Source organism: Eubalaena glacialis, chromosome 2 (assembly GCF_028564815.1).
Source record: "Eubalaena glacialis isolate mEubGla1 chromosome 2, mEubGla1.1.hap2.+ XY, whole genome shotgun sequence".
In the NCBI taxonomy this organism is placed as follows: Eukaryota; Metazoa; Chordata; class Mammalia; order Artiodactyla; family Balaenidae; genus Eubalaena; species Eubalaena glacialis.
This window is the reverse complement of record NC_083717.1, coordinates 182,660,972-182,673,750: the sequence shown is the minus strand read 5'-3', so window position 1 is coordinate 182,673,750 and position 12,779 is coordinate 182,660,972. Positions and strand designations below refer to the sequence as shown.

General features: G+C 46.6%; 1 protein-coding gene and 1 non-coding gene across 2 annotated transcripts in view; one reads left to right on the top strand and one right to left on the bottom strand.

Moving 5' to 3' along the window:
- The window catches only part of DGLUCY (D-glutamate cyclase), an 85,901-nt gene that overhangs the window by 46,414 nt on the left and 26,708 nt on the right, over positions 1 to 12,779 (bottom strand). The window contains 1 exon segment of the mRNA XM_061181497.1: positions 3,668 to 3,792. Coding sequence (XP_061037480.1) covers positions 3,668 to 3,686 — 19 coding nt within the window. The 5' untranslated portion in view covers positions 3,687 to 3,792.
- Positions 10,484 to 10,556, top strand: TRNAW-CCA (transfer RNA tryptophan (anticodon CCA)). Its single transcript has one exon. It is a non-coding gene; the product is annotated as a tRNA-Trp (tRNA).

Genomic DNA, 12,779 nt, shown 5'->3' with positions numbered 1-12,779 from the left:
TTCGCCCACCCTTTTGGTGGTGTTGAGTGCAGGGGGCATGCACAGTACCCTGCTTTTGCTCCTGACACCCTGTTTTTGTTCCCAGCTCTTCAGAAGTGGCAGCTGGGTTTTTTGGTCTTTTTGTATCTTTTGTCCAGAATTTGCCCCAACTGTGCGTGCACACAGTTATTTTTAGTCTTTCTAGTTTCTTTGCATTTTGTAGCTCGAGGAGACGTTTGTCCAGGTGCAAGCATTGCAGCACTGCAGCAAATGGTCCCAGGTCCCAGCCTATCTCGGTTGTACCGATTTATACTCCCACCGGTGGCGTGTGAGTTCTTGGTTGCTCCATATCCTCTTCAACACTTGGTATTGCCTGCCTTTTTCATTCCAGCCTTTCCAGTGGCATCGAACTGTGGTTTTAATTTGCATCCCCCTGATGAGTAATGCAGATGAGTGCCTTTTTGTATGCTTTATTGGCCATTTGGGTATCCTTTTTGGGAAAGAGACTGTTCACTTCTTTTGTCTGGGCAGGTTCTTAACTGAGCAGGCTCAGAATCCTCGACTCTTCTCCAAAGAGATAGTCTTACTGGAGTTTGAGAGGAAGACCGCCACGTGCATGCCACAATCTCCTCTGGGGGCAACCAGCCCACCTCTGGAATGGGAAGTCCTTTGGCTTTGGAGGCAAACAGACCTGAGTCTGAATCCTTATTCTGCCTCTGACCAGTGCTGTGACCCTGGGCTTGGTTTTCCCATGGATAAGATGGCAGTAATCATACCTACCTCAAAGAGAACTCCTTGAGTCCTTTCCTGTATGTAAATTACCTAACACACAGGTACTCGGGAAGTAGGGGTTGGAGTTACATTCATTCAGTGAATCTTGCATAGACATTTAAAATTATGGTACAGAAGAAATATTTAAAGATATTAGAAGATATTTGGGATGTACCATTAAAGGAACATTACTAGGTACCAAAACATTATGTTCAGCATATTCTCCTTTTTAAAGGAGATAAGGGAAAGAACTAGAAGGAAACACATCTTCATGTTAATCACGGCTATCTCCACTGACAAGGTTGTGGGTGATTTTAACTTTCTTCTTTGTGCTTTCCTCAATATTCTAAAATTTATGCAATAAATAGGTATCTGGAGGAAAACTGTAACTGGAGGAAAAACAAACAAGAAAAGTTATGTTTCAAAAAAAAGGACTATTTCCTTAAAAAAATAGATCATCCCAAAGAAAAATATACTCTTTTGGAGAAATAACCTTGGTGACAAATCTCCTAAATGCCAGGTATGCTCTATCAACAAGTGGACATTTCTTTTCTGCAATAATATCTGTCAGCTAATATTTTCTGAGTGCTTATTATGTACCAGGATCTCTGTGCTAAGTAATTTACATGTGTAATCAATCATCTGTATTTTATACAAGAGGAGAGTAAGGCTCAGAGAGATGGAGAGACTTTCCCAAGGTTACACAGCTGGTATGTGGCACAGCCAGGATTCAAGCCTCAGACAGATGACCCCTGTGTCCCTCTCAGGTCACCACTGGGCTGCGGGCACGGGCCTCCCCGGGATGGGTCCACCACCACCTCCAGCATCTTCCTCCTTGGGCATGGGGTAGTGAAGCAGATGGGACCCTCTGCAGGGAAAGTCTGGGACTGGCTCCTGCTCTAACTGCCTGGAACTCATTACCTCAAACCCTACAGAGCCTGCCAATGCTACAGACTTTCCAAAGGAGGTCAAACTGAACACCCCCCCCCCCCCGCCACCCGCTGCCGAAAGCCCAAGGAAGCTGGCTGCACGGCTCAAGCAAGCCCAGCATGCTCCAAAAATAATCTGGAATGAGGGAAGGGAATTCGGCCAGCCTAGAGGCCTCCCATCCTCTACCCACCCCTTTCTTACCTCTGAAGTCTGTTTCAAGAGCAAACTGGATTAAGACCATAAATCACGAGGTATTATGTGCACAAAGCTTCTCTGTTTCCTTTTTAATTAAATGTACTTCAGAAGGCACTGTGTTTTGGTTTTGCTCATCTCTACCGCTGGTCATAGAAGGTCCCCGCGTCGTCCCCATTAGTAACAGGACGTGGAATAGAAGGCTCCGGGGTGCCTTTTTGGAGGGGCGGTGGACACACGAGGTGGGGCTACTTTATGGTCTGCTCTCTCGGGCTCCATCTAAGGTCACGACAGCTTTTTCTTTGTGGAGAGAAATGAAGTGAGTCCTCTGAGTCCTTTTACCCAAAAAGCAATGTTTCCCCCCCCTTTTTTTTTTAAACTTAATAACAAGAGAAAAAAAGAAGAAGAAGAAGAAGCAAGAGCCTTTTAATGTTCCGAATCTGATCTAAAGCCCTGGAAGATGTAGTCCCAAGCTGGAGAGCTCCAGCTGTTCCACAAAATGAGCTGCTTTCCTTGTGGAGAATCCACGACAGACAGCAGCTGACGTGGGTCCCGCACCTTATGTACATCAGCTCTGTGGGGAAGATTCCGTGGTTACTTTCAGTAATCGATGAGGCTCAGAGAGGTCACACAGTCTGCCCACGGCAACAGCCAACAAGGAGCGACCTGCTCCCTTGGGCCCCCAAGGTTCTAGTGAGCAGGGTTGACCAGGTTGAGCTGGGGTTTGCTGGTCCATCATGTGTACGAAGGGTTGTGGTCCACTGTTACTTGCTGACTCTGTAAAGCACACTTCCCGGTATTCACACCATTGGGAGCCCCCTCCCCCTTGACGCTGGTCTGGGCCACATGACTTGCTGTGCTAACGGGACATTAGGAGGTGTGATGCAAGCAGAGGCTTGATATGTGCTTGTGCATTAGGGCTTGTCCTCTTGGAATATCTCCCATTGGAGGCCTGAGCTACACCGTAAAGAAGTTTGGCTTCCACTGCTAGAGGGGCTTCCTAGAGAGAGAAATGACAGGCTAGCCCCAGTGGTTCCAGCCATCCCAGTGGACACTCCAGACATGTGAGGAGGAAGCCAGCTTGGTGGTCTAGCCCAGCGGACACCACGTGGAGGAGAAGAGCCACTCATGGAGCCCAGCCTCAGGGCAGAATTATGGCTTAAACCACTAAGTTTGGGGTGGTTTGTTAGGCAAGACTAGATAATTGTTGGCCCACAAATAGCGACAGAGGCCGGACACGTCCACAAACAAGGAAAATTGTCCTGCTTTAGTACTTTAATCTGTGCTGCTGGTGACTCCACCATAACCAGAAAAGTCTCTCTCATTGTGAAATTTTGCTGGGATTCAGGTCAGTGACAATTTGGATATCTGTTTTCTCTTGCAGGACCTTTTAGAGCCTTGGGTGTCACTCCTGGGACGTAGTAGGGAGATGGGTGCCACCAGTCCAAGAAGACCAGTCCAAGGAGGGAGACTTGGTCTGAATCAAAAGCAGATTAAAATGCAGCGTAATATGGGGGCACTTTTCCCAGAAGGGAAAACCTTTTTATCATCGGAGGTCATTGGCGGTTCTCCCTATGGAGCTGTGGGAACCAAGCAGAGCTGGCTGGTAATAGACTTCACACCTGAGTCTGGTCCAAGGTGCCAGCTCCTTCTGGGAAGTTAATTAGTGACCAGTGAGAATCTCCTGCTCTTACTTTCCATCTCCCATGCAGAAGCTAGAAGTCTCAGGAGTTCCTGGGCCCTACATGGCTGGTATTTCCAGGGAATATTTTTTTAACATCTTAGCACCACTCACCCCTAGCCATGCTGGACATGATTCCGATGTTTGGTTTCTTCTGTAGAATCAAACTCCTCACATCAGAGGGAAGGCGGGACTTCAGGTGAAGTGTGAAGGTCACCCCTGCATGGGCCACAGAGGATCTGGGTTACGGGACAGAGAGGGACAGATGAGAAAGCACAGCTCCCTGGAAGGCAGCAGATCCAGCATCAGGACCACCTCCCGACCTGCCCAGGGCTGCTCCTGGTCCTGTCCTGGGATGGCTGTTATTTGGAGCAAGTTCTCCCCCAGCCCTATCCCCTTCACGTCTCAGTTTCTAATGAGAAATTCCTGACACTTCAAGAGCTTTGCTTATGCTCTTTCTCTGGCCTGGAATGTCCTCCCTGCCTCCCTCCCAGAAGGCCTTTCCATTCCTCAGAACTGGTGCAGAATCTTCTACCTCCAAGACGTACCCAACAGGCTCGTGCTGGCTGGCGCTGAGCTGCCTTGCCCCCAAAGCATTCTTTGAGCCACTGATTTTGGCCTGGAGTTACAGTCAGCCTGATGTTCTACTTGACCCTGAACCCACTTTCTCTCTCCCAGGGAGATCCCAAGTGCCTAGAGGGTAAGTCCATAACTTAGGGCTCTTCCTCAGCCCCCAGAGCAATTACCACAGCCTAAGCACATAGCACACACCAAACCTACTTATGAGTAAGTGAAGAAATGAATGCATACCACGTGAACTCACAAAGGAATTAATAGGCTAGATTTTCTGTCTACATATGACTTCTGTTATTTAGATTTAGGACCTAGAAGGTAGAGATTTTATGTTTTCTTCTTTATATCCCCTCCTCTCACCACTACTATAGGCACAGTGTCTTACACAGATTTTTGGTGAATGAATAAAAACTGTAAATTTTAAAATATAGAGATAGTCTCAAAGCTCTAGGAAAATATGCTCAAAAAGTAATCCTATAAATTGACTTCTTATACTCTAGAGAGGCATCAATATGTCAGCAAAATCTAGGGCTAGATAGCCACGTTGTGTTGGCCTCCAAGGCACAGCCCATGTCTTCCTCATCTAAATAGACCACGTGCCTAGCATAGTGCCTGACGCAAAAGTGGGAGTTCATACATGTTTGTTGAATGACTGACTGCAGGCTGGATGAAAGCAGGATTCAAGGGCAGTGTCCATAGTGAAGGTTCTGGACAAGCCTGATTTTCCACAGTTCTTTCTATCTACAGAGAAGAGCCCAATGGAATTCCAAATCACCAATGTGTGTTTTCAACTCTCATCTCCCAGACAGAAGATCATGTAAACCACATGGCTATTTTCATGAAGAATTTGAGATTGTATAAAATCTCTAACACAAAAAATATAAACGATACTGTCCTGGAAGGGGTAGAGGTGTATTTGAAACTGACTGCAGGTGCTTTCATAGCTGCAGGAACAAAGGGCTGTGGAGGCACAGAGGAGAGGACAGTCGGTCCCCATGGGCTGGGGTAGGGGTGCCGGGAGGGTCAGGTGAGATTGGATTCCACACCCCAGTTGAAGATACTGAGGCTTAAAGCAGCTGCTTTGGCAGGTCAAGCCTGTGCTTGCCTGCTGGACTGAGCAAGCCCCCGCTGGGCCTGGCAGGCCTGACCTTTTAGCCAAGCATCCAAGGTACCAGCTAAGGTCCTGGATGTCTGTGGTTCCCTTGAGGTTTGTGGAGGGCTTAGCACCTCAGCCAGGCATTCAGCTAAGTTTGAAGAGAGAACCATTCCATAACCATGTGGGTCAGTGGCCAGACCCCTCTGATAACTGACCTCACTTCACATCTGGAGGAGAGAATGGAGTTTACTCCAAACCCAATGAAATGAGACACCCCACAGGTATCTGTGGGCCCTCGCTCCCCATTACTGCTCTATAAGGCAGCAGATGCAAGCTGGATGCTGTTTTGCAAATAAATTGTAGCCAGAAGACCCAAATCTGAGGGTAATTGCATTTTCTTTCCTTTATTTATTTATTGTTTTAATATAAATGTAAGTGGATCTAGGTAATTCCTATAATAATGTTACTTCCCTAGCCTGGAGATAGATGAGTGTAGCTAGAAATCCTGCCCTGTGCAACGCATGCAGGGAGCGTGCCAGGCACTTGAATGTCGCTGGCTGTGCACGCTGGGAGGGAAAGAAGGTCGAGAACCCCACTCAGCAGGGTCGTCCCCTTGACGGCAGGGGCCAAACAGAGCATGAAGTACATGTTCATTGGCTCCTGACAAAGAAATGCCCTCAATATACCAACCAGAGCAAGTCAGTCATAAAATAAATGATAGCAACTACAGCCACATAGGGGAGACCACTGTGGGCCAGGCACTGTGCTAGGCCCTTCACTCTCATTGGTTTACAACCATTGGCTCCTCACCACTGCCCCACAAAGAAGACATTCCCACTATAGACAAGGAAACTGGGGCTCAGGGAAGTCAAAGAAGTTCCATAAATAGGAAGTAGCAGAGCCCAAATTCAAAAGCAAGTCTAAGTTCATGCTTGCTTGATCAATACCTATTGATCTATGGATATTTTCTATGTATCTATGTATCCATCCAACCTTCCATCCATCCACCCACACATCCATCATCTATCCTGTGGTGCTAATAGGAATCACATCCTCAGGAACAGCAGAGACCTTGTCCCTTTCCCCACAAGGTGATTCTGGGGCCAGAGTTCAAACATGTTTCTCTGTGGACTGATCCCTGAACTCAGGCTTCTCAGGACCTCCGTGAACTCACTGCTGAGTGGCCCAGGTGTTGCGTTGTCCTGCGAGGTCTTACTCTAGAAGTAAGGTAAGATGGGATCCAGTCAGCAAGACTTGGTCAGACTCCAAGAAGCCACCTTTCTGCTGTGAGGTCTCTCTTTTCTCTTTAGAGAATAACAAACTATCAAACCCACAAATATCATTCCCCAGCATCGAATATGTCAGAGAGGAGGACCCATGGACAATCAATTCCTCAGCAGGAACTGACACACCCAAAGCCTCAGTGTAAAAATATCTTATCTGTGCCCGTCACAGATGACTGAAATTCTACCATTAGAAAGTCATTCCTCTGCTTTACCAAAGCAATCCAATTCTGGGAATATAACCTCCAGATGTGTTCAAAAGCGGATGAGATAATGCCAACACAGAGGCAGCACTGTTTATAATAGAAACAATTTAGAAACAACCTAATAGAGGCTGCTTAAATACATGGAGGACTGGTTAAGTAGAGGAGTAGCTAAACTATGGTACATCCATACCATCCATCTAAACCATACATAGATGATATGTAACCATTAAAAGAATAAGCCTACTCTATACGCCTCAAATGAAAAATCACCCAAAGATGTAAAATGAACAAGGCAAGGTGAAGAATTCTGTGTTGAATAACACACACACAACTGATCAGTTCAAATGCACAGAGACCTGCTCTGGAAGGATGGAGAAGAGCTTGGTATCAGTGATGGCTGTAGAAAGGGAAACTGAGCAGGTGGGGGCTTGAGCAGGAGCAGTGGCTGCCACACCATTTTATGTGAATGGCACCCTCTGGAGTTGTGCCACGGGGTGGCCCTGGTGGAAGAGGGACTCTCTGCAACTTTGAAAAGCACAACATGTAAGTATTACCTAATAAAAAAATGGAATTTAATTTAAACATATATTAGGAAGGTAGAATCAGGTCATTACGATAAAATAAGTTATTGCGTATACTTCTGAGGATTTGGGTCACTTGGTTTTCACTCATTCAGGAAATATTTATTTAGCCCCAACCATGTGGGGTATGCTGAATATACAGAGGTGAGTGAAACAGATCTTATTCCCATTTGAAAGGCATGGATGCCTGGGAGTGTGAACACCACAGTGATAATAACAACAGCTGTCATTCACCAAGTGCCTGCTCGATGCCCAGGGTCCAGGCACCATCCACCACCCATCCATGCAACAGGCATTGTGGTCCAGAGCACAGTTTTGGGGCAAACTGTCTGGATTCTAAGCCTGCCTCTACACTTAAGAGGGAATCATTAACTGCTCTGTGCCTATTTTCTCACCTGTAAACAGGGGCTAATAACCGTTTGCTCCTCATTGAGTTGCGGTGAGGATTTTAGCGATGCTTGTGAGCTTCTTAGAACAATTCCTGGCCGGGCCCACAGGTAGCAAGGTGCAAGCATTGTGTATGTTTATTCCTCCTCGCCCAGCTCAGCGTGCTGCAGATAACAGTGGGAATGAGACAGACAGACACAGCCCACGCACACAGAGGGTTTACCATCCCCCAGAGACAGACATTAAACACATAATTACCATTGTGTCATCTCCCAGGGAGAGACAGAAAAATAAATAGGTAACTATAACTGCATGTGCTGAGCGCTCCTGGGCCACATGGACTGCAGGTGGAGGAGAAAAAGGGGCTGAGTCTAGAAGGAAGAGTAGGGGTCAGACTAGCAGAAGAGTGGGGCGGAAGGGTGCTCTAGGCCAGGGCACAGCACGAGCGAAGGCAGGCAAGCACGTGCAGGGAACCAGCTTCCGGCGCTGTTGGAGTATACACTGCACGGGAGGAGGTGTCCGGAGCAGGGGCTGGGAGGGTAAGCGGAGGCCAGCTCGCGAAGGAATTTGGATTTGTCCCCAGAGCAATGGGAAATCACGAAGGTTTTCAGCAATAGAGTGACTTGGTAAGATGTGCCTTTTATGAAGATGGCTCTGGCTACAGGTAGCAGACGGACTGCAGGGCAGGCAAAGTAGGAAGCTGGCAGATGAGATAGGAGGCCAGGCCAGAGAGATGAGCATCTAGAAAGCCTCCCTCCCAAAAAAGAACCTGGCAGGAGAGAGGCTGCCTTAACCCTTCGTGTGCCCTGCTGGACCAGCCAGCGCTCAGCGGAAGTTTCTCCTGTGAAGTGGGACCACGGGATCATACACACACAAGGGAGAAGGTTTTCTGTTTCCCTTCAGTTCTGCCAGGACAGGCCTTTTGGTCTGTTTTATTCCTTGCAGTATCTCCAGCACCTGTAACAGTGTCTGGCACTTGGAAGACACCCAATAAATGTCCTCTGTCGGGGAGGTGGGGGATGGGCAGAGCAGACAGGATGTATCAGTACAAAGGCAACCAAGACGAGGCAGCCAGGGAGGCAGGAGATGTGGCTCTGCAGCCAAAGAAGCAAGTGTCTTACAGAGCAATTTGTGATCACGGAGGTCAGGGAGGATGAAGCCCAACGGGCATCCGCTGGATCTTGTAACTCATGCTCTTTCTCCCTCACTACCATGAGGAAGCCGTCACAGCTCTGTCGGCCAGCAAGCCCGGGGAGCATCACATATGTACGTACACAGATCATACTTAGGACCCGACCTTGAGGGGCACAAAAAATAGTAGAAGACTCGGCCCATTTCCTTGATCTTCACAGTCCAGCCAGGAAGATCTCATTATTCACAACAAGGCAGTTCACAGTGTTACAAAACTCCATTTCCGGTTTCTGTACTGTCCCCTGGATCACCTCCCCAGAGTCCTATAACTTGATAATGGAAGCATGGAATTAAGTAGGTGTACAGACCTTGCCTTCACTCATTAATTTTTGTGGTGGGAGTTGCTCAACGTTTGCCAAGAAAGTTGCTGGTGGCAGCCTAAATACAACTGCGAAATTGCAAAGTAGATGTTGCTGTAAGGAAGAAGGCATCCTGGCTGTATAAATATTTCATAAAAAATTTTTCAGGACTTCCCTGGTGGCGCAGTGGTTAAGAATCCGCCTGCCAATGCAGGGGACACGGGTTCAAGCCCTGGGCCGGGAAGATCCCACATGCCATGGAGCAACTAAGCCCGTGAGCCACAACTACTGAGCCCGCATGCTGCAACTACTGAAGCCTGCACACCTAGAGCCCGTGCTCCACAAGAGAAGCCACCGCAGTGAGAACGAAGCCCGCGCACTGCAATGAAGAGCAGCGCCCCCACTCACCTCAACTAGAGAAAGCCTGAGCAACGACGAAGACCCAACGCAGCCAGAAAAAAAAAAATTTTTTTTTTTCATTACAATAACAGAGACAAAAGATCGGGGACATGCTGGCAGTCATGATTAGAATTGTCTATTTAATAGGTCAGATACAAGTGTTCCCAATATGCAAAGGATTGTTAGCAATACAACTACTTTCAACCAAAGTCAGTGGTGGTCCCTTCCACTTCCTCTTCCTAAACAATTTGGTCCTAAAGTCATTAGGTGGAGCGGAGAGGTAGGAGTCCATGGCGGGGATGGAGGGCAGGAAGCCATGAAGGCCCAAGGTGGGGGTCAGAGCCAAGTAATGAGGAGGACATCCCCACAGAGGGTGGCCTGGCCTGTGGTGTCACAGCCTGATCAGGGTAAGGAGGGATTCTTCAGAGTGTTGGGGAATGGCAGCCTGGCAAATGGTATCAGAGGGTAAGGAGTGTATCTGTGTACGTGTGTGTTTGCAGAGAAACATATATTCCTTAGCCCTGCCTGGGAACAGCAACATCTCAACAGGAATGAGCACATCTACTGCCCAGACCTTGGATTCTAAGCACCATTTTCCATTAAAATGAATTAAGACTCCTTGGAGAAGAGGTTGATTTCCAGAACTGGGGCAAGAACAGAAGATAAGCCTTGAACATCTTGCCATGCCAGAAAGCACATGGATGTGCTCAAAGAATGATGGGCCCACACAGAAAGGACACAGATTGAAGGGGCTCTCACTGGTCAAACTGGGGCCAAAGCGCGCTTTAAATAATGATGGGAATGGAGTATAACTCACTAATACAGGAATCCATAAGCCTATACGGATATAAAAAACAATTAAAGTTGATGAGGCATGGGATATTTACCTAGTTGCAAAGTACCTCCCCAGGAACTTCCCTGGTGGTCCAGTGGGTAAGACTCCTTGCTCCCAATGCAGGAGGCCCAGGTTCGATCCCTGGCCGGGGAACTAGATCCCGCATGCATGCCGCAACTAAGAGTCTACATGCCGCAACTAAAAGGTCCTGCATGCTGCAATGAAGATCCCATGTGCCACAACTAAGACCCAGTGCAGCCAAAATAAATAAATAAATAAACAAATAAAAAAGTACCTCCCCGTAAAATACCTATTAATCACAAAGGAGGAGAAGACTAACTTTATAGTGGTGAAACCTGGTAGACACCACCTTAATCATGGGATCAAAGTGCACATCATTAGTATAGAAACAAATCACAATGGTGAACCCCTTGGCGGGGTGCAAGAAGAACACAGTGTCACTGCTGTGATGTTTCTGCCAGAGATGCATCACCTGAATCTGACCATGAGGAAACCTTAGACAGACATTCTACAAAGTCTGTGATCTTCAAAAGTGTCAAGGTCATAAAAGTCCAGGAGAGACTGAGGAGCTCTTCTAGCCTGCAGGAGACAAACAGACATCCATGCACGCGAGAGTGATTCTGAGCTGGTCCTTCTGTGATAAAGGACACTATTGCGATGATTGGCAAACCCTGGACAGAGTCTGGGGATTCCATGGTGGCTATGAATCTGTGTCAGCTTCCTGGTGTTGGTGGTTGCATTGTGGTGAGGTAGGAAAGTGTCTCTGTTTATAGAAAAACACAGGAAAGTACGGGAAAATGATGAGGATCAGGGCATCTTATTCTCAAAGAGTTCAAGAAGAAAAGAGGTGTTTTTTTTTTTTGGTACTGCCCTTGCAATTTTTCTGTCACTTGGTGATTGTTTCAAAATTTTAAAATGATAAGAAATAAACTATAGAAAAGTTAAATGGTAGATAAACGAAATGTGGTATATACAAACAATGGAATATTATTTAGCCTTTAAAAGGAAGGAAATTCTGTCACATGTGACACCATGGATGAACTTTGAGGACATTATGTTAAGTGAAATAAGTCAGCCACAAAAGGACAAATACCATCTGATTCTATTTATATGAGATACTAGAATAGCCAAACTCATAGAGACAGAAAATATTAATAGAACAATGGTTGCCAAGGGCTGGGGGCAGTGGGGGAATGGGGAGTTAGTGCTTAATGGGGACAGATTTTAAGATAAGGATGAAGAAAAAGATCTGGAGGTGGATGGGGGTGACGGTTGCACAACAATGTGTGTGTATTCAATGCCACTGAACCGTACACTTAAAACTGGTTAAGATGGTAAATTTTGTGTTGTACATATTTTCCCACAATAAAAATTTTAAATTAAAATAAAAAAAGGAAACTGTGATTGTTAAGGTGCATTCACATTAAATGTTTAGTTTCAAATTGTTGGGAAAAGTGACACAAGGGTTTGTGTGTCTCTTGAATTAAATATCAACTATTCTCTAACTCAGGCTTCCTGTTCCAACTCCATGGAAAGGAGCTTATCTAGGCAAGGAAGGTTTCTTTGTTTATGCTTCACATGGCCAAACATTAACTTTATGACTCTGTGAAAATCTGGGAAAACTCTGTCTGCCAAACATGACTGCGAATGTCCATTCTTAGAGAGTTATAGAAGATTTGAGAGCCTTGCTCTTCAAAGCAAATCTGCTTTTAGTTACTAGGCCAAATAAAGCAATCCAACCAAGTGGCAAAACTCCAAGGTATGAGAGTGCTATGGGCAAGAAAGGCAAGCCCTTCTGTTTCATAGTTTGCTTCGCCTGTAAAACTAGAGCACACGTGTTTGCTTATTTAATTCAGAGGCCCTGCAATGCTCGGTCACACCAAATTCCTGTAACCACAAAACATGATATACAGAACCCAGATGCAGGTTACGTTTGATGCTACGAACAGTAAATGTGGAGAGACATGGTTTCACGGATGAGTCCTAGGGACCAACCAGGAAGTTGCTTTAATGTCTGGTTACCCTTCTACTGTGCAGCTCCACCAATGGCGTGACCTACAGGCCTACTTCAAGGTCACTGTGAGCACCACTTGCTGGTTGGAGGGGTGGGAGACTCCATGCATTTCCACTGCTGGGAAAGGGCTGGCCGTGTGGTAATGACCTGACACACCGCCTGCATACACAGAAGATATGCTGAGCTAAACAGCAAAGCACCTCGACTCTTTGGGGCTCAGTGTCTTCATGTCAAATGCCAGATATGCCAGGATAGACATTACTTTAGCACCTTCCAATGCTACGATTTTCACAATCTGTAACTACCTGGGCAATAATTCATGAGTTGATGGTGGTATGGAT